Source organism: Drosophila kikkawai, chromosome 2L (genome assembly GCF_030179895.1).
Source record: "Drosophila kikkawai strain 14028-0561.14 chromosome 2L, DkikHiC1v2, whole genome shotgun sequence".
Classification (NCBI taxonomy): Eukaryota; Metazoa; Arthropoda; class Insecta; order Diptera; family Drosophilidae; genus Drosophila; species Drosophila kikkawai.
Genome location: NC_091728.1, coordinates 23193328 through 23215604, shown reverse-complemented (window position 1 = coordinate 23215604; position 22277 = coordinate 23193328). Strand labels below are relative to the sequence as shown.

Sequence of the window (22277 nt, the reverse complement as noted above, 5' to 3'; positions counted from 1 at the left end):
CAAAGTCGCCCCCAAGATAGCTTCCTTTGACTTTGGGGAGGAGCCCCTGAACTACGGAGAACCTGCGTCCGTGCAGTGCACCATTTTGGGTGGTGACCTTCCCATAAACGTTACCTGGTTGCTGAACAATGCCACCATCGATAGCTTTCACGATATATCTTTCTCACGGATCGGCAAGCGGATTAACGTGCTCTCCATCGAGTCTGTGTCCGCTCACCACGCCGGGTTTTACTCGTGCCACGCTCAAAACAAGGCGGGCGTCACGGCGCACACAGCTCAACTGATTGTCAACGGTTAGCCGGAGGGAGGAAGTCATAATTAGATATAAGTTGAACATTTTTAATTTATTTTGATTCATTTTGAACACCCTTTTAAACACCTTAGTTCTGCCAAAAATAAGTCCCTTCTCCTTTGGCGAGGAGTCCATGAGTTACGGCGAGTTTGTGAATGTTCAGTGCACAATATCGGGGGGAGACCTTCCCGTCAACATTACCTGGACCCTGAACGACCGGCCTTTTGAGGACTACCTAGAGATTCTGACCACCAAGCGCGGAAAGCGCATCAACGAACTGACTATCGAGGCGGTGTCGGCCAAGCATGTTGGGAACTACTCCTGCATAGCCGAGAATAGAGCCGGTCGTGCCAACCACACGGCCGAGCTGAAAGTGAACGGTTAATGCCCTCTTTTAAGTAGCAAGTTGATTAATTTTTGTTGTCTTTTTGTTTTCTCCTCCGCCCCAAACAAACACGTACAATCCCTAAAATAGTTGCTCCCAAAATAGCTCCGTTTGATTTCGGAGACGAACCCTCAAACTTCGGTGAATCGGCCAGCGTTCAGTGTCTGGTCACTTCGGGCGACTTTCCCGTCAGCTTTGCCTGGTTCTTCAATGGACGCGAGATCAGTGAGAATGTCTACGATGTGTCCATGGTTAAGTTGGGCAAGAAGATCAGCGCACTGTCCATAGATTTTGTCCGCGATCACCACGCGGGGAACTACACCTGTGTGGCTGTTAATAGAGCTACCTCTGTCAACCTTACGGCCGAGCTAGTTGTGAACGGTACTGTGGCTGTATTGTAGCCTCGATGCATGCAATTTCTGATTAAGGGCGAGCTGGGTTTGATTTTCAGTTTTGTTTTTTACTTGTCCACTTTCCTTTTACCTTTTCCCGACCAAGTGCCCCCGAAAATCGCCCCCTTTGACTTTGGCGATCACGCCGTAAACTTTGAGGAGTCCGTCTCGGTGAACTGCCTCATCTACCTGGGCGACCTGCCCATGGATATTACCTGGCTGTTCAACGGGGCCCACGTCAGCGCCTATACTGGAGTGTCCATAGTTAAGGGTGGTAAGAAGGCGAGCATCCTGACTATAGATTCGGTGCACGCAGGACACGCAGGAAACTACACGTGCAAGGCGCGCAATGACGCTGCCTCTGCGGAGTATACGGCCGCGCTGGTTGTGAATGGTATCGGAATCGAATTTCTGTTCCCGATTTAGGAGAGATTTGTTTTGCATTATGATTTCAATTCCTGATTTTATCCCCTACCCCCACGCAGCCCCTTCGAAAATAGCGCCCTTCGATTTTGGCCAGGCCCCTTCAAATTTTGAAGACTCCGTTTCGGTCAACTGTCTGGTCACCTCCGGTGATCTGCCAATCGATATTGAGTGGTTGTTTAGAGGGGAGGCCATCAACTTTTCCACGGGCATTGCGGTCCTGCGCGGAGGCAAACGGACCAGCCTGCTGACCATCGATTCCGTGCACGCGGGACACGCCGGAAACTACTCCTGCAAGGCGAGGAACAAGGCGGCCAGCAGCGAGTACTCAGCGGCCCTGGTTGTGAATGGTTGGCGGGGAGCATCAAGTTATTTTAACTCATAGTTTTCCCTGATGTCTTAAGTATTATTTATTCCCACCCCTTCCTCGAAGCTCCACCAAAAATCACACCCTTCAGCTTTGGCGAGGAGCCGGCCAATGTGGAGGACTCCGTGTCGGTGACCTGTCTCATCTCCACTGGGGACCTGCCCATCGATATAGAATGGTTATTTAACGACTTTGGAATTAGCTCCTATTCGGGAATATCGGTTATGAAAGGTGGCAAGCGGAATAGTGTGTTGAGCATCGACAGTGTCCAGGCTCGACATGCGGGAATGTATAGTTGTCGCGCAAAGAATCACGCTGCCGCTGTGAACTACACCACCGAGTTAATCGTGAATGGTATTACGTTATTCAAGTCTAGCTATATCAGTTCAAGTGATTTATTTTAGTTAATTTGTTATATCTTTGGTTGTATCTATCCCCAAAAGTTGCCCCGAAGATTACGCCCTTTGATTTTGGAGATGAGCCCACCAATGTTGAGGATTCCGTCTCGGTTACTTGTCTCATATCCAGCGGAGACTTACCCATCGATATTGAGTGGTTGTTTAACGATTTCGGTATCAGTTCCTACTCCGGCATCACTGTTGTAAAGGGCGGCAAACGGAGCAGTGTGTTGGGCATCGACAATGTCCAGGCTCGTCATGCGGGAAAGTACAGCTGTCGGGCCAAGAATCACGCGGCTGCCGTGAACTACACCACCGATCTAGTAGTGAATGGTATTTTCAGCTAGCTTTAAGTAGTCTAAATAGATACCTTCTGAGTTACATTTCCATTTTAATAAGTCATATTCCTTTAAGTCCCTCCCAAAATCACACCCTTTACCTTCGGCGAGGATCCCACGAATGTGGAGGACTCTGTGTCGGTCACCTGTTTAATATCAAGCGGAGACCTGCCCATTGATATAGAATGGTTGTTCAATGACTACGGAATCAGTTCCTATTCAGGAATGACTGTTCTGCGAGGCGGCAAGCGTACCAGTATGTTGACTATTGACAATGTCCATGCTCGTCATGCGGGGAAATATAGTTGTCGGGCCAAGAATCACGCTGCCGCTGTTAATTACACCACAGAACTGATTGTGAATGGTATAGAAGAAGATAATTTTTGGTTGAACTAGAATAATATGTTTAAATTATGTTCTTCAGTTAAAAGTTTTGCACTTATTTATGTCGTTATTTTGTTACTACCAAAGTCCCCCCAAAGATTACTCCCTTTGACTTTGGCGAGGAGCCCACAAACGTTGAGGACTCCGTCTCGGTGACCTGCCTCATTTCCAGCGGAGACTTGCCTATAGACATAGAGTGGTTATTCAACGATTTCGGCATTAGTTCCTTCTCCGGGATGACTGTTTACAGAGGAGGAAAGAGAACAAGCATGCTCACAATCGATAACGTCCATGCTCGCCATGCGGGGAAATATAGTTGTCGGGCCAAAAATCACGCAGCTGCTGTGAACTATACAACTGAGTTGATAGTGAATGGTATATCCAATGCATTAGTTTAGATAGTTTTATTTACATATATAGTATTTTATATTTTGTTAATTGAAGTTACTTTTCCCCTATTACATTACCACCAACCCCCTGTTAAAGCCCCGCCGAAACTAGCGCCATTCGATTTTGGGGAATCCCCTGCCAATTTCGAGGATTCGGTTTCCGTGAGCTGCCTCGTGTCCTCTGGCGATTCGCCCATCGACATTGAGTGGCTCTTTAACGGTGACCCCATTAACTACGCCTCTGGAATTGCGGTGTTGAGAGGGGGCAAGCGGACAAGTGTGCTTACGATAGACTCGGTTCATGCCGGACACGCGGGAAACTACAGCTGCAAGGCCAAGAACAAGGCTGCCAGCAGCGAGTACTCTGCAGCCCTGATCGTGAACGGTTGTTACATATTTTAGTGGTAGCCTTAAGTTTCTATTTCCATTTTGAGTTAAGTTAAACACCCTCTTCCACTTGTAAATCCAAGTACCTCCCAAGATAACCCCCTTCGACTTTGGTGACGTTCCGGCAAATGTGGAGGACTCAGTGTCGGTCATGTGCCTCATATCCAACGGTGATCTACCCATCGACATCGAGTGGTTCTTCAATTCCTACGGAATCAGCTCCTACTCGGGTATTAATGTGATAAAGGGCGGAAAGAGGAACAGTATGCTGAGCATCGACAGTGTCCAGGCCCGGCATGCGGGAAAGTACAGTTGCCGGGCCAAGAATCACGCTGCAGCCGTTAATTACACAAGCGAGTTGGTTGTGAATGGTACAACTAATAATTGTGAAGACATTCCAGTCTAGTCTTTAAGGATTTCCCTTATTATTTCTTCTCATTATTTATTAATCACTACCTTCACTCCAAAGCGCCTCCAAAAATCACACCCTTTGACTTTGGAGACGAGCCCACGAACGTTGAGGATTCCGTTTCGGTGACTTGTTTAATCTCCAGCGGAGACATGCCCATCGATATTGAATGGTACTTTAATGGCTACGGAATCAGTTCCTACTCGGGTATAAATGTGGTAAAGGGCGGCAAGCGGAACAGTATGCTGAGCATCGATAGTGTCCAGGCCCGTCACGCGGGAAAGTACAGTTGTCGGGCGAAGAACCACGCTGCTGCTGTGAACTACACCACCGAGCTGATAGTTAATGGTACCTTTGGGGGCTCTATCCAAACAACCTGTAATATTTGCGTATGACTTATTATTTTGTACAGTTTTTTGTTCAGAATCCCCTGCTAATTGAAACTTCCCTATTCGTTTTACAAGTTGCCCCCAAGATAGCGCACTTTGATTTCGGCGAGATGGCGGCAAACTTTGAGGATTCGGTGTCCGTGAACTGCCTGGTCAGTTCCGGCGACCTGCCGCTCGACATTGAGTGGCTTTTTAACGACTACCCCCTCAACCACTACTCGGGCATATCCACCTCAAAGATGGGCAAGCGCTTGAGTGTGCTAATGATCGATGCCGTGAGTGCCCGCCACGTGGGCAACTACACATGCAAGGCCCGGAATCTGTGGGCCTCGGCTGTTTACACGGCGGAGTTGATAGTGAATGGTACACTCCTCGCGGAGCCAGAGCATTTGTACAGCACCTGAGTGTCGTTCTGATTTAGTTAGTTTCATATTTGTGACCCCCACTTTCCTCTGTTTGTATCTCCTATAAATACAACCCTCGCTTACACAAATTGCATGTTCGCTTTGGCTTCTGTGTATTGGCTTTTGTAGCGCAGTTTTAAGACGAAGTATATATAAATACTATATTTGAATAGGTGGACAGTCTTATAAATCCTTCTGGGAGAACCACAAAAAAGCTTTGTTATCACTTTGTCCTAACTCTCTTTTAATATTCTCCCAAGTACCACCCCACATTAGCCCCTTTGAGTTTGGGGATGAACCTGCCAACTTTGGTGATTCAGTGACCGTGCAGTGCACCATTTCCAAGGGGGATCAGCCAGTGGACATAACCTGGCTTTTTAATGACTATCCCATAAACGAGTACCACGGAGTCACCACATCTAAGATCGGAAAGAAGGTGAATGTCCTGACCATTGATTCGGTGAACGGCAACAATGCGGGAAACTACACGTGCCGGGCCAGGAACAAGGCCCAAATGGTGGAGTACACTGCTGCTCTGGTTGTCAACGGTGGGACAGAGATCCTCTAAATATGCCCTTGCCTTAAAGTAGTTAGATCATCATCCATGTATGATTTTGTTATTATTTGTTCGTTTGTTATTCTTTGAACTGATTGTTTGCGTTTGTGTTTTCCGCAAGTCTTGCCCCAAATAACGCCCTTTGCCACCGGCGCCCAGCCCACCCATCTGGGCCAATACATAACCTACCAGTGCACCCTGACGGAGGGAGATTTGCCCTTGAACATCCGCTGGACGTTCAACAATCAGCCGCTCTTTAACGACGACGACCAGGACATTCTCATAGCCAAGATGGGTCGGCGGAGCAGTGTTCTGACTATTGAGAGCGTGGCGGCCCGACACGCGGGCAACTACAGTTGCCACGGGGAAAACAGAGCCGGGAGGGCGTCCTACAGCACCCAGCTGCGAGTTATAGGTCCTCAGCGGGCTTAGTCTTAGACGGCACATTTCCCCATCCATTGATTACTGTTTAATTTCGTGCACCTTTTGTTTTACCATTCCCACCACCGATAACACATCCATCCAGTTCTGCCGCGCATCATTCCCTTCGCCTTCGAGGAGGGCCCTGCCCAGGTGGGTCAGTACCTGACGCTTCACTGCTCGGTGCCCGGAGGGGATCTGCCCCTGCAAATCGACTGGACGCTGGATGGTCAGGAGATCTCTGAGGACCTGGGCATCACTACGGCCCGAGTGGGCCGCCGTGGAAGTGTGCTGACCATCGAGGCCGTTGAGGCCACCCATGCGGGAAATTTCACCTGCCACGCCCGCAATTCGGCGGGTCATCAACACTTTACGACGCCGCTGAACGTCTACGGTTAGGCATTTCCCGGGAGCGGGTCGCTCTTGTAGTTCTTTGTGGTCGCCTACTAACCCCAGCGTCTGCAACAAAGTCGCTGCATGACCTTCTGTACTTCTATGTCTCTGCTGCTGTCCTGACTTTCCCATCTCTGTCTTCGACCTAATTGGACCCTTCACTTTCTCTTAGTATGGCCTGAAGCACACCCACTCACAAAAGCTTGCATGTACGACACTCGGACGCCAATGAACTAAACTGTACTGATTAGGGGTCTTCAATAAACTAGCTTACTTTATCAGAAAGTAAAAGTCTGGAAAAGAAAAAAAGGGATATCACTTGGTTTGCCTTTAGATATTAATTAGCCTTCCATCTAAATGATTCAACTTTATTCTCACCTCGAGCTATAGAGTCTCCCAATGAAGATCATTATGTTTTAAGTTTAATTTTTATTTTTCCTTTCATTGCTTAAAACCTGACTGAAGTGCCTCCCAAGTTGGCACCTTTGCCCGTCAATTCGCCCCTGTACGTGGGCGACTATTACCAACTGACCTGCGCTGTGGTGCACGGCGACGCGCCCTTCAACATCACCTGGTACTACAACGGCGAGTCAGCCGGAGACCTGCCGGGTGTGACAATCCTGATGCATGGCAAGCGCAGCAGCTCTCTGAACATCGAGAACGTAGCCGGTGATCATGCGGGCACCTACTCCTGCAAGGGCGCCAACAGGGCGGGTGAAACTACGGCAGAGACCCACCTGAGTATCAAGGGTTTGTTTGATATAATCCTAAGAATCTTTCCCCGGAGATGGCTCCTAGATGTAGACTGACACCAATATAGAAAGAAGCTTCTAGAGATCATTCGGCCAGGCCACCCCAGCAATCTGTAAATCCCCACCCTTTGTCTGTGTCCTTGTGTCTGGTGTTGGAACTGCATAAGCACGAACTTGTATTATAAAACACTTCTGGGGGCATCCCCTTCTCCCTGCTGTATATTGTGTTTAATCATTGCACGGCTTTTTCGTCAACCAATCTCAGAGCTACCCCAGATCGAGCAGTTCCACTTCAACGCGAACGGGGTCAACGGAGGCCAGGCCGTTCGCGTCATGTGCATGGTCACTTCCGGGGACCTGCCCATAGACATCTACTGGCTGAAGGACGGTCAGCCACTGCTGCGCTCCATCTACCACAAAATCGACGAGTACACTCTAATCCTGTCGCTGCGTCAGAGCACGATCGGCGACTCCGGCAACTATACGTGTGTGGCCAGCAACGCGGCGGGCTTGGCCAGTCGCTCATCCACGCTTAAAGTGAAGGGTACTGTCTGCCGGGCATACCTAGCTTGCACCGTGTGTGATTTTCATTTTGTTTGTATAATGCTTTCCTTCCTAGATTCCCACCTAGAGGTCATATGGACTTTACCTAGCTCATGCCCATAAGGGGGAAAAACATATTAATAATTTTATTGAATATAACTTTGTCGTTTGGGCAAATGTATAATATTATTTTAAGAAGAGATTAATTTAAAATTTGTAAAATATGACTGTAACAAAATGTCCTTCACTGATTTCAAACTAAAAAAGAACCGCCTGTGCTCGCTCCGCTCCTCCTGTCCGCTTCCGTTTGTGACGTGGGCGACTACGTGCAACTCACGTGCATCGCCAGCCGCGGAGCCACGCCCATCCAATTCGAGTGGTGGCTCGGAAGGCGGCAGGTGCACGACGATGGAGACGATGACGTGACACAGGCGACAGTGGGCGAGCACACGAGCCTGCTGTTGATGCAGCGGGTGAGGGAGGGACAGGCGGGGAACTACAGTTGCCGGGCGAGCAACCAGGTGGGAGTGGCAGAGCGCCGGGCCAGCCTGACTGTGAACGGTAATTGCAGCTGCTGGGACATTCGCAGCCGTTTGCTAAGCTCCATCTATCTCGCTTTCATTTACTCCGGCAGCAGACAGTCCAGTTTTCTTGACTCCTTTGACTCTTTTGATACTCCGCTCCGTAGGCCCAACGAGCTCGATTGCGGCCTCTTTTAACTCGGATTTTACTCGTGTCTCCACTGTATAATTGCGCACTGAACTCTGCAAGTAAACCTTTGTCGACATCGGACGAAGTCGGTTAAGATCCAATCAAGGTCTACAGTCCATGTTAAACTTTTTCGACCCCAAACAGCTCAGATCTGACTCTGCACTCATACATGCACAGCTACACCCGCACACATAGCACACTATCAAGCCCTGTCAGGGACATGACTCACAGCCCGATTAATTCAGCTCCTTCTGGGTTTTTGTACATTGCATACTCCTAGTTTAGTCACACACGGCTCATGCTCCAACACCGAATAAACCAGCCAACAACAACAGCAAGATCTATAACCATAATCGCTTCTCACTGTCTATTTAACCGAAACTAAACCTAAACGTAACTAAGGAACTCAGTCCTTCCTCAACAAGACTGAGGGTGTGCGCTTCTATAAACGTAAACCGCGATCAGTCTAGCCTGTCCATCCCAAGAACATCCCCAAGAACATCCCCACGAATCCTCTTCCAACTCCCCTTAAATTAACTTTCATTTCATTAATCATTATTTACTTAGTGTGTAAGACACAATACGAAAGACAATATAAATTAATATGATGCGTTATTTGGTATACTGGAATTTACAATTTTGCTTGCACATAGTGTGTTACGCATCTTATTTACTTATATTGTCTCAGACGAAACGAAGTCTGTTTGTTGAATAAAAACTATATATATGCGAGATACCGCTGTCAAACAGATCTTCGTTTTGCACTAATTGCATGTATATTTAACCTTTAGTTTGTTCTAATTGAGTTTCATTAAAGTCCACCTTTTATTTGTCCTTTTAACATTTGGTTATTTGTGCTAAAACTTTATTTGTAGTTTGGACTTTTAAGTTCAGCTTGAACGTAAGAGAGTGAATGGAAATATAATTGATATAACTTTATGACTGCAGACATAAAATGCATTTACGGCGCAATTTCAAAAATATTTCCAGACACTAGAAGCAAATGGAAGTGATTTCTATTCTTAAACTAATCTTCAATCAATGAAAAGCCATTAAAGATTCTTATAGCGAACAATTCACCAAACAAAACTTCACTTTGCTTCATCCTAGTCCGTCCATCCGTTTCTTCTAAAAATCTCCACCATATTGCATGCATATCAAAGATTTAGCTAAGGAATCCTGTCAGCTTCACTAACATATTATTTTTCTACACCCGCCAAATCAACACACACCAACAGTACCGCCCAGATGGATTCTCGAACCCACCGACAAGGCCTTTGCCCAGGGCTCCGACGCAAAGGTTGAGTGCAAGGCTGACGGCTTCCCCAAGCCCCAGGTCACATGGAAGAAAGCAGTTGGTAAGCAGAAACCCTTATATAACCTCTTCAAAAAGAAATTCATATCAATTCTCTTCCCAGGCGATACCCCCGGAGAGTACAAGGATCTTAAGAAGAGCGACAATATTCGCGTCGAGGAGGGCACTCTGCACATCGACAACATCCAGAAGACCAACGAAGGCTACTACCTGTGCGAGGCTATCAATGGTATCGGTTCCGGATTGTCGGCAGTCATCATGATCAGCGTTCAGGCCCCGCCAGAGTTCACCGAGAAGCTGCGCAACCAGACCGCCCGACGAGGAGAGCCCGCCGTGCTGCAATGCGAGGCGAAGGGCGAGAAGCCCATTGGCATTTTGTGGAACATGAACAACATGCGTCTGGACCCCAAGAACGACAACCGTTACACCATTCGCGAGGAGATCCTTTCCACTGGAGTTATGTCTAGTCTGTCTATCAAACGCACCGAAAGATCCGACTCCGCCTTGTTCACCTGTGTGGCCACCAATGCCTTTGGGTCCGACGATGCCAGCATAAATATGATTGTCCAGGAAGTGCCCGAGATGCCCTACGCCCTGAAGGTGCTCGACAAGTCCGGACGCTCCGTGCAACTGAGCTGGGCGCAACCCTACGATGGCAACTCTCCCCTGGACCGCTACATTATCGAGTTTAAGCGCTCCCGCGCTTCCTGGACCGAGATTGACCGCGTCATCGTGCCCGGACACACTACCGAAGCTCAGGTGCAGAAGCTAAGTCCCGCCACCACCTACAACATTCGCATCGTGGCCGAGAACGCCATCGGCACCTCGCAGTCCTCCGAAGCGGTCACTATCATCACAGCTGAAGAGGCGCCCTCCGGCAAGCCGCAGAACATCAAGGTTGAGCCCGTGAACCAGACCACCATGCGCGTCACCTGGAAGCCCCCAGCACGCACCGAATGGAACGGCGAGATCCTGGGCTACTACGTCGGCTACAAACTCTCCAACACCAACTCGTCGTATGTCTTTGAAACCATTAACTTCATCACTGAGGAGGGCAAGGAGCACAACCTGGAGCTGCAGAACCTGCGAGTGTACACCCAGTACTCGGTGGTGATCCAGGCCTTCAACAAGATCGGAGCTGGACCTTTGAGCGAGGAGGAAAAGCAGTTCACCGCCGAAGGAACTCCCAGCCAACCGCCCAGCGACACTGCCTGCACAACTCTGACCTCCCAGACCATTCGTGTCAGCTGGGTGAGCCCACCCCTAGAGTCTGCTAACGGAGTGATCAAGACCTACAAGGTCGTATACGCCCCCAGCGACGAGTGGTATGGTAAGTATAGCAGGATATTCATAGAATCCCTACAAATTCTTACAAGTTGAAATAATTGTATTACTCTTTTAGATGAGACCAAGCGTCACTACAAAAAGACTGCCTCCTCCGACACCGTTCTCCATGGCCTGAAGAAGTACACTAACTACACGATGCAAGTGCTGGCCACCACAGCCGGAGGCGATGGAGTCCGCAGCGTACCCATCCACTGCCAAACCGAACCCGATGGTGAGTCGAATGCAGCTTATTATTCAAAATTTATTGAGTTTCTAATCGCCTTCCATTCGCAGTTCCCGAAGCACCCACCGATGTCAAGGCCCTGGTAATGGGCAATGCCGCCATTCTGGTCTCCTGGAGGCCTCCAGCACAGCCCAACGGCATCATCACCCAGTATACCGTATACTCGAAGGCCGAAGGAGCCGAGACCGAGACAAAGACACAGAAGGTGCCACACTACCAGATGAGCTTCGAGGCCACCGAACTGGAGAAGAACAAGCCCTACGAGTTCTGGGTGACTGCCAGCACCACCATCGGCGAGGGACAGCAGTCTAAGAGTATTGTGGCCATGCCCAGCGACCAGGTGCCCGCCAAGATCGCCTCCTTCGACGACACCTTCACCGCTACCTTTAAGGAGGACGCCAAGATGCCATGCCTGGCCGTAGGAGCTCCACAACCGGAAATTACCTGGAAGATCAAGGGCGTGGAATTCACTGCCAACGATCGTATGCGTCTTCTGCCCGATGGATCTCTGCTGATCAAGTCTGTGAATCGCCAGGATGCCGGGGACTACTCCTGCCACGCCGAAAACTCGATAGCCAAGGACTCGATCACACACAAGCTCATTGTGTTAGCCCCGCCCCAGTCGCCCCACGTGACCCTCTCGGCCACCACCACCGATGCCCTGACCGTCAAGCTGAAGCCCCATGAAGGAGACACTGCCCCCCTGCACGGATACACCCTGCACTACAAGCCAGGTAAATCGCAGAGAGGAACCAGGATTTCAATATCTCAATCTTAAAATCCTTTTACAGAATTTGGCGAATGGGAGACGGCCGAGGTGTCCGTTGACTCGCAGAAACACAATATTGAGAGTCTGCTGTGCGGCTCCCGCTATCAGGTCTATGCCACAGGATTCAACAAGTTAGTCTCACCATACGCCCAGTTATCCCCGTTCACAGCTAATATTTTTTGTACTATTTCAGCATTGGCGCCGGCGAAGCTTCTGATATTCTGAACACCCGCACCAAGGGCCAGAAGCCCAAGCTCCCCGAAAAGCCGCGCTTCATTGAGGTCTCTTCCAACTCCGTGTCGCTGCACTTCAAGGCCTGGAAAGATGGCGGCTGCCCCATGTCCCACTTTGTGGTAGAGAGCAAGAAACGGTAGATCATTGATTTCCCCCATCATTCTTTCACTGACTTTATTCGCCTCCTTTTAGTGACCAAATCGAGTGGAACCAGATCTCCAACAATGTGAAGCCCGACAACAACTATGTGGTCTTGGACCTGGAACCCGCCACCTGGTACAATCTTCGAATCACCGCCCACAACTCGGCTGGCTTCACCGTGGCCGAGTACGACTTTGCCACTCTGACCGTCACCGGAGGTATTTATGATCTGTTCTCCGATTCCCACACGAATTCCGCATTGCTTTTGTACATAGAGTACTCTACGTTGACAGTGTGGGGCCCTGATCCCGAAAGCCCCGCTCCAAGTGGCAGCCCAAAAGCCCAGACACAGGGCCGGGCTGTCAGTTGGAGCAGTGGGGGGTCTGGATCCCGAGGCACTGTCCATATACAAATAACAAGATGAGAAGCACCCAGCTGTATACTGTTGTACACATCAATTTCCTGAGTTCATTTTGCCTTTTTACAATCACTGAACAAAATTAAAAAAAACATGAGCAAATTTTGCATTTGATTTTCAATGTGACAAAATCGCACAGCCCTTAGTTGTTATTTTCAGTTACCCATACAACAAGCTTGTCGAAATAGTCGCCTTAGTTCAATTATCTTTTATTTGGTTATTGTAAAGAGCTTTTTGCTTTCATTTCGATTATTCAACTGCCAGAACTCCGAACGCAGAAGCACCCGACTAGTGTAAAATAGTGATCATTTTCCTTACGTAAATGCAATTTGTTTCCTTCCGTTTTTACCAACAATCCCAACAAAGAGCTGAAGCAACGTATATAAAGTTATGTACATAACAAAATAGTTTTCCAACTCACCAACCGCAACGTTTTTAGTTTATTTTATGTTTTACTAGACCCAAGCATTCGTAGTGCTCTAGATCACAGTATGAACAATATAATAATAAGATGAGTTACGCATCTTATTGTAATATTAGTTTTGGTATACATATCTATTTTATTTTACTTTCCATTGATCTTTGTTTTCTGCATTTCTGTGCCCAGTTTGTGAAAGAGATTATGTACAAAATACATCCGATATGAAAAGAGGATAATGAATGAGCTTGAACTGGCTATCCTCATTACGTATACGCAATAAATGTTGTTGTACCTGCCGATCCATTCCCCAATCTACAGATTGTAAAGAACTCTAATAGATGTATCTCCCAGCTAACTTTCAGTCACTGAAGGCGACCCTAGGCTTTGAAGTTCGGGTTCCAATTGCACAACTGGCCACAGAATCGATTCAATATCACCCGTTAAGGATTTAGTTATAATTTAGCGAATTACTTTGATTTTGATTTGATTACAAATAGCAAAATGCTCATCTAACGAAACTATGAAAAGACAAATGGGAAACTCAGTCCAGAGAATCGAGCAGAGCCACCACCACAAGTATTGCAAAACCAAGCACAACAACCAAAGATACTTCATCCATTACCTCCGGGAGTCCGGGCCAGAGAGTCTGATCTGAGAGAGTTGATTTCCTAAACCTATATACATACCTATGGATCGTCTTTTGCCAATCACAACAGTCACACGCAGACATTTTGTTTTGGGTTTTTGCCATTTCGATTCGTTTAAGTTATAGTTATGTCAAGTTATAGTTGAGTTCCGCCTAAGTTAGTTGGTTTATTTCGAGGAGAGTTCTCTCGTTCTTGGAATGTTGTTCAATGCCGCCACGTTTTGTGCGGCTCTAGCGTTTTAACATACATACATCATACTACTACTTAGCTCTAAGCGGATTACAAACAAATTGCATTTTAACGTATTTAAAATAAACTCTTTTTTATATCATTACGACTTTTTCAATAGTTTAACTAGTTCTCATATAAACCTAATCACAGTTTTATGCGTGCTTCAAGTTCTGCGCAATGTAAAATAATCGAAAACCATAAAACGTACAAATAATTTATATATACTTCTCTACGACGACGCATATCGGGCGGTTGACCTTTGAGCTCTTTCACCTGCCATAGTCTGTATTTGTATATGTATGTGTTGAGTCTATGTGTCTGGTACAAAAGCAGAGGTCAAAGGGCACAACTGATTTTATCTCTCTCTCTCTCTCTCTCTCTCTCTCTCTCTCTCTATCTCTCTCTGTGTGTCTCTGTCTGTATTTCTTTCACTGACCTGCAAAAAACACACCCTTTGGTTGTTGTTGTATTTGTTGTTGCAGGCACTATCGCACCCTCGCGAGATTTACCCGAATTAAGCGCCGAGGACACGATCCGCATTATCCTCTCGAACCTAAATTTAGTTGTGCCCGTCGTGGCGGCTCTGCTCGTCATAATCATAGCGATAATTGTTATTTGTATACTGCGTAGCAAGGGCAATCACCACAAAGGTATCTATGCTGATCACTAATTAAGAAATTCGTTCTTTTTTCGGTTTCTCTCTATTTCTCTCTAAAAAACCAAAATACCCCTGACCAACCCACCCACACACACACACCCGACACCACGACACTTGCGCTTTTGCCATGAACTATTTGCTCGAACTGCCTGCCTCGCATCCACATTGTTGTTGTCCATGTTGACCCCATCCCCCTTACGATTGCATGTGCAAATCCGGTTTGTATGTCCCCGTGTCAAATCGATCTTGGCCAAAAGGAACCATCGCGCCCCTGGATGACGGCACGGGCCACGGGAACGTGCATACCCGGATCCGACTGCCCGCCTGGATGCCCGAGTGGCTTGACCTGAACTTCATGGTGCCTCTGATAGCCACCGTCGTGGTGGTGGCGGTGGGCATCTGCGTGGTGTGCGTGGCCCTGTCCCGAAGGAGAGCAGACGACATGCGCGGCGGCCAGAAGGATGTGTACTGTAGGTTCTCCCCCTAGGGGATACCCCCGGCTGCGCATCGTGTCCCTCTTATGCATCTTGATCTTAATAATCCATTTGACGCTGACCTCAGAGCCTAGCTCAATGTCTTATTTCTGTTTTATTTATTTGTTGGCTAAATGTTGGTCGTAGGAGTAATTGCAATGAAAGCTTACATATTTTGGGTTGCAATAATTACATTTAAAATTATACAAATTAACGAAAAAAAATGCCTTTGAAAGGTTGCATACATTGCCAAATGTTTGAACTTCAAAATGAGACGAGTACCAACCTGGTAAATTCGAATTATTGAAATTATATACAGAAGACCATAAAGCATATTTATTACATGATCTTTCCTATAAATCAGTCGTAAAATCAATCGTGTTCAAAATTAAATTTATGAAGCTATAACTTTTCCTTATTTTTGAATGTCAATGGTTTTTTTAACCTTTTTGTTTTACTATTATGTTTTTTTTTTATTGCATTCAAAGCATTTTACCAACAATTTAGCCAATAAACCGATAAGTTCAGCCGTCACTCTCAAAATATCAAAATATTACATGATAAACTTTAAAGTATTTTAAGGAATGTTGTTGTCGTTTGGCTTTGCATGTTTTTTAGACATTTATACAAGCTACACTCACAGAAATAAACCAAAAGTTTGCACTCCAAAAATATACCAACAGAAACTATAAAACTACTAAGAAAATATACCAAACAATCAGTAAATATCATATTTCTACATATAATATATTCAATTAGTGTCCATATATGTGTGCTCATATCAAACCATCATCGATATATCACCGTCATTGAAACAATTGGATAATCAATTGATGACTTTAAAGGAGCTGTGTCTAAATGGTCCAACAACATCTGAAAGTTATATCAATTTCCAAGCTATTGTAAATTGGTTTATCTGCAGTCGATGTTGGGCCTTTAGAGTTCAGTTATTATATATCCAGTATTAGAATAACCACAGTAAAAGATATATCTATCTATGCTAGCCCCGTTGTTGTACATACGTTTTGCTTACGACCTAAGCAACTTTCACAATCCAACCGACTTCTATAACTCTATCTGTATCTATATTCACAACCATATCCCCCACAAAACAAGACTATTCAAATCTATCGTATTCGTTTTTGAGTTCTGAATACTTTCCGTACTTTCCCCTTTATGAAAAACAAAACTAAGATGCTTTTTGAAATCACCATCGAGATCTTTGATCGATGATAAACGTAAAGTCGAGTTAAATCCAAAATTAAGTTCATCGCTCATTTCATGTCATTGCTAACAATCGTAACCGTAATCGTTGACCAGTTGGTATATTTTAAAATCGAAAACCAAAAACCGAAACACTTCACGTAACATCTTTTGGAATCCTTTTTCGCAATCGTAACTTGTATTTTTGAGCTACTAATTAGCACATTTAGTGTGTTGACATGCCGCACCAAAAACCAAAACAAAAAACCGAAACCGAATCCTTAAAAGTAATTTGTCAAATCCAATATCGAGTGACGGAACAAGTCGAGATCGAAAACAGAAGTAAAGTATGCGAGCAGCGACTGATGACGGAAAAGCATCTTCAGTGTTTCAATATTGAGTTGGCGATATCATATATTAATTCTAGACGATGTAGTTTACAATCAGACAATGGGACCCGGCGCCACCCTGGACAAGCGTCGCCCGGACCTGCGGGACGAGCTCGGCTACATTGCGCCGCCCAACAGGAAGCTGCCCCCCGTACCCGGCTCCAACTACAACACCTGCGACAGGATTAAGCGAGGTACAGTCATAAGTAAGCATCTAAGTTTCCAATGCAACATTTATTAACGCCTCCCGACCACGCCCGCGGCTCTGAGGGGTTCCGTTCCCCAGATCCGCGGTTCGTGGCCTGGGGCTTAGTTCTTTCTTCCATTTACTTTGCGAACGAAAAAAAAAAACAAAACGAAAAGTATTTTGCGTTGCCTTTGCATACACAGAGACACACCACACTCGAGCTAAGCTTTTCCGGAACCGAAAAATTCTTAGTGTTGCTTTTTCAAGCCGCTTTCTTTTGAGTTTCTCCGGATGCCCAACCCCTTGCCCCGGCATGCAAAGAACAAAGAAGAACCCGTTCCTAAATGTTGTTGTAAATTTAGAGATATTTTTATTTAAGCTTTGGGACTGCCGTCCCGTCCTTGATTGCCATTGAACTTATCGTTTAAACCTCTTCCCCCACTTCCAAATCCCGCACCATTCGGTTGCTTCGATTCGATTATGATTTCCATTGACCTAACTTTGATGTTGTACGAAATTGGAAATTGAAAAAATACCACACTCGAAACGAACCCATCCACCACACACCTCGACCCACATGAACACTCGAACACCACACGAACCGACCAGGCCGCGGTGGCCTGCGCTCGAACCACTCGACCTGGGATCCCCGCCGCAATCCCAACCTGTACGAGGAGCTGAAGGCGCCGCCAGTGCCCATGCACGGCAACCACTACGGCCACGCCCACGGCAACGCAGAGTGCCACTACAGGCATCCAGGTAGGAGGATCGAAGGAGTGGAATAGCGCAGAGGAGCAGCCGCTGTACTCCACGATTTAAGTTTATTACTCACCCTAAATATCCTTACTAACACCCCCTCAGCCAAGTCCATGGAAGCCGTTGGGTCGATTTATGGAATAATGTTATTTTTATTTTACTTTTTGCGTTGAGCTTCCTACTTGATAGTTTCCTCAATAGCAATAAGAGTGAATAGGATGCGTAACGCCTTACGTCCTTCTTGTATTATTATTCCTACAAGTCGACCCTTTCCAATATTAACCTACTTTTAGTTCATTTATCCGCACTAACATAAAGTCTAAGTCCTGGTCGCATCTAGCTAACTCAAGCTAACCAAGTAGTAAGTAATGGGTAAGGGTAACAGGTATCATCGATCCATACTAAACACACTAAAACCATTCCACCGAACCACTGAATACGATCAGGCAAAGTCACATGCTAACCGAGTTCTTTTCTCGCAATCGCAAGGCATGGAAGATGAAATCTGCCCCTATGCCACGTTCCACCTGCTCGGTTTCCGCGAAGAAATGGATCCCACGAAGGCCATGAACTTCCAGACCTTCCCGCACCAGAACGGACACGCCGGCCCCGTTCCCGGCCATGCCGGTACCATGCTTCCACCCGGACATCCCGGCCACGTGCACTCCCGCTCCGGATCGCAGTCCATGCCGCGGGCCAATCGTTACCAGCGCAAGAACAGCCAGGGTGGACAGTCCTCCATCTATACACCAGCTCCCGAGTACGACGATCCCGCCAACTGTGCCGAGGAGGATCAATACGTGAGTATTGGTATAGATTGGTACAGAGATCAGCATGATGCTCAACTTCGCCCCATAGCGCCGCTACACGCGCGTCAATTCCCAGGGCGGCAGCCTGTACTCCGGACCCGGTCCGGAATACGACGATCCCGCCAACTGCGCCCCAGAGGAGGATCAGTATGGATCGCAGTACGGAGGTCCTTACGGACAGCCCTACGACCACTATGGCTCACGCGGATCTATGGGACGACGCAGCATTGGTGAGTAAAAACAATAGCAATGTAAACAATAAGATGCGTTACGCCATAAGAGATCTGAAAGTCATTGGGGCTTTAATCGCACGATATTGTGATGTTTAGGTACATAATTACTTTCTTGATCCACAGGTTCTGCTCGGAACCCTGGCAACGGTTCGCCGGAGCCTCCACCACCGCCGCCACGGAACCATGACATGAGCAACTCCTCATTCAACGACTCCAAGGAGAGTAACGAGATCTCAGAGGCAGAGTGCGACCGCGACCACGGACCACGCGGCAACTACGGAGGTAAGTTTCGGGTTTAAGCTTTTGAAAAAATGAAGTCTTAGTTACGATAATAACTATATCTAACGTTCGTTGTGATACATTCGAGAGATTGCTCTAATTTTAATATGAAAAACTCGCCATCTTTTTCAATTCCATTTTTTCGAAATTTTTGTGTAAAATAATCAGAAGACTCCAACGAGGGTGAGTGATCCAACCGAAGTTGAGTTAGTTAGTGTGATTATCACGATCATCATTCGAAAGCCGATCACAGCCCATACTTCGATTTCTCATGAGTCCCCTCCTCTCGTTCCCATTCACCCCTTAGTTATTCATAAGAGCTCTCCAGCGATCATTGAATTTGAGTCATGACCATACCGAAAAACAGTTTTTCGTTGTCTCGATCATCTATAAATGTTCATGCTGTGTTTTGCTAAGCAATTTTTAAAAGATACATCACTGTTTTACCGTACATTTACATTTACAGTTAAGTTATTTTATGTTTATTTTGGTTTTGGTTAACCGTTTATATGTTTTTAAACCCTTAAAATCCGATTTAATTGCACATTTTCCATTTCATTTCACTTCATGGAGCACACACCGTTTGTACCTAAGTGTTTTCTATGTTTGTACCTAATGAGGGGATAATTAAATTCAAATCACTGTGACTAGAAACCTGCATGTCCCGACCTCTTAGAGGAACGTTTAAGTTTTATAGATAAAGGGATCCGCACTCATTTCAAAGCAAAGTATCCTGCACGAAGTTGATTCCAGATTGGCCGCCAAACTCATCATTTTTAGTACTAAGCCCATGTTTTTTGTTTTGATTTGAAGTTCATTGAGCATTTTTCTTTCTACTTTCTTTTATGGACTTTTATGATTAAATTTGTATATTACCCTACTCTATCGGTTCGGGCAACACACAACCAAATTTCTCTTGCAATATTTCGAAACCCCAAATGCTGAACTCGCAGCAGTGAAGCGATCCCCACAACCGAAAGATCAGCGCACCACCGAAGAGATGCGTAAACTGATTGAAAGGTAAGACCGCGGCAGAAATATGCCCACAAATAACCACAAGTCGATTGCACAGAAGTGTTGACTGTAAGAATCTAATGCAGTTCCCCCACTAATCGCAATCAATAATCTTTCCTCTTGTTCCTTTGTTTAATATCGTATTTGTGAATGGTATTCTGATCGCTGACACTAGTCGTCGACAGTTGTAAGTTGCAAACTAACCCCAACTAAATGTGACTAACCACGAATGCCTTGCATGCCAACACATCCACTAACTATAAACACATATAACTCTCTATTTACTGGTCTTTCGTGTGTATTTTCATTTTATTCGGATTGTTTGGTCCTTGATTTGTTTTGGTTTTGATTTTGGTTTGACAGCAAATCACAGTTGAATGTTTTGAAATTCCTTTGACATACTAAGCAGATCCCACACCATATGTATCTGCTGTTCACAAAATAATCAAGTGTTTCCATAAATACTCGTATTAACTGTTTATTGCAGCTTAGCGCTTGGCCTCAGCTTGCAAAAACAAAAAAAAAAAAAAAAGAAAACAAGAAGTAAACTATGTTAAACCACGAACAGAACATAAAGACACGGCCACCTGGGCGAGATTGGAGTTAGGAACGTCAGCGGAATGTCCAATCTCGCCATTTTGCAATGCTTTGGTTGCAGCCTTAATACATACACTAAATATTAATCCACCTTCAAAGGCCACTACTAATATTATCCGTCTTTTCGCCACCAGAAACGAAGCCGGCCCAAAACAACTCCAACTCCAACAAACAAATGGCGCAGGATTCACAGCCTACGATACTATGGCAGTGTAATTTGTAAGCCCCTCCTGCATCCGCCGGGCGAGGCAGCTTAGCTTAGTGTTCCGAGGGCATGGGGTGCGTGGGAGTTGAATGACACTCAGACACACACAAGTACACACTCAGACAGATACAGATCATCAGTACACAGACAAAGAGGAGGGAGCGAATAGCGCCCATATAGCGCATATACCCATACGATTATCCAACTACTTCAAGTAATTATTACGTAAAGAATGCCACTTCGAAAGCATATTTACATTGTCTATGCAAGCAAACCAAACATACATACAATATACTATATATAATTGCATTCAGATACGAATACCTACTATAAGTGTGTACTAAGGGAAATTATTGAAAGCTATACGAGAAAGCACGAGCGAAAAGAAAACAAGGAAAGAAAAATCGGAGGAAAAAAACATACTTATATATTCAACTACGAATATTCGAAACTAATTTTTAATAATGTATTTTAGTTTTAAGAGATACCTACCAAAATATCAGAGGAGACAGCAACTATGGAGTACTCTTGTGTGTAAAGAGAAGGTCGATTTCGAACTCTGTTTGTGTAAACTTTTTGCCATCTATGCCAGGAGCAGATAACTCATCCTTTGCCTAGACTAAGTCAGAGTCATAATATTAACTCGTCTAATTGATACATACATATATATTTAGTCAATACGCATTGTATAATTTCTCCCATTTGGGCAGCGCACACTTGACGTTTCGTTTGCGTTTTGCGTTGATTTGTGATGATTTGTAATTTGTAGAATTGTGTGAGTCATATATTTGTATTCGTCTTATTCTATTATTCGAGCACGCAATAGTGTTCTAATTTAATTTTACATTATTTTCTAATTCGAAAATGCGCTTCCACGAGATCAAACCGAAAACTGTTCAAAGCACAAATCGCAGCCACATTTGAATGTATTATACAAGATCCCCAGGACACCCGAGACCACACGGATACACAACAGTTGCACAATGTTGTTTAGAGGCCAATTCTTCTGATATTGGAACAAGAGTTATACGCATTTGAAGCTTTAAGAGAACGTGAAAATTGAAATTGTTTATTTCATTTCATTTGACCTACCTTAAGTTGATAGTTTGTAAGTTGCTAAATATATGATTTTGATTTTATTTAACCATTATTGTTTGCATTCATTTGTTTATTTCACTTATTGTTTGGGGGTTCCTTCCATTCGCCCTTAAAATCCGTGGAGATACCACCAACACTACAAAGACTGACTAATGCAAACTGAAAACGAAATCGGGAAGCGGAAGCGGAAGCGGATAGTCCAAGCCCACGAAGTAGTTCAGGCACTGCCATGAGATCGGAATCTTTGGGCACATCAAGAATTGCATTTAACCAACGGGAAGCGGAGACACTTTTTAGA

General features: G+C 45.7%; 1 protein-coding gene across 9 annotated transcripts in view; it reads left to right on the top strand.

Moving 5' to 3' along the window:
* Positions 1 to 22025, top strand: part of Dscam1 (Down syndrome cell adhesion molecule 1) — a 63509-nt gene extending 41484 nt beyond the window's left edge. For 5 of the 9 annotated variants that reach the window (XM_070283338.1, XM_070283337.1, XM_070283339.1 and 2 more), the window contains 15 exons: positions 9571 to 9690; positions 9751 to 10977; positions 11050 to 11205; positions 11268 to 11951; positions 12009 to 12117; positions 12180 to 12356; positions 12413 to 12579; positions 14994 to 15206; positions 16840 to 16995; positions 17598 to 17747; positions 18234 to 18544; positions 18603 to 18783; positions 18910 to 19068; positions 20019 to 20085; positions 20811 to 22025. In XM_070283338.1, coding sequence (XP_070139439.1) covers positions 9571 to 9690; positions 9751 to 10977; positions 11050 to 11205; positions 11268 to 11951; positions 12009 to 12117; positions 12180 to 12356; positions 12413 to 12579; positions 14994 to 15206; positions 16840 to 16995; positions 17598 to 17747; positions 18234 to 18544; positions 18603 to 18783; positions 18910 to 19068; positions 20019 to 20085; positions 20811 to 20892 — 3959 coding nt within the window. In that variant the 3' untranslated portion in view covers positions 20893 to 22025. Of the gene's footprint in view, positions 1 to 1072; positions 1464 to 3233; positions 3355 to 6039; positions 6328 to 6791; positions 7077 to 9570; positions 9691 to 9750; positions 10978 to 11049; positions 11206 to 11267; positions 11952 to 12008; positions 12118 to 12179; positions 12357 to 12412; positions 12580 to 14993; positions 15207 to 16839; positions 16996 to 17597; positions 17748 to 18233; positions 18545 to 18602; positions 18784 to 18909; positions 19069 to 20018; positions 20086 to 20810 lie in introns of those variants that run through there. The other 4 variants (XM_017176449.3, XM_017176441.3, XM_070283342.1 and 1 more) reach the window with 4 other exon arrangements.
* Positions 22026 to 22277: the final 252 nt, after the last annotated feature.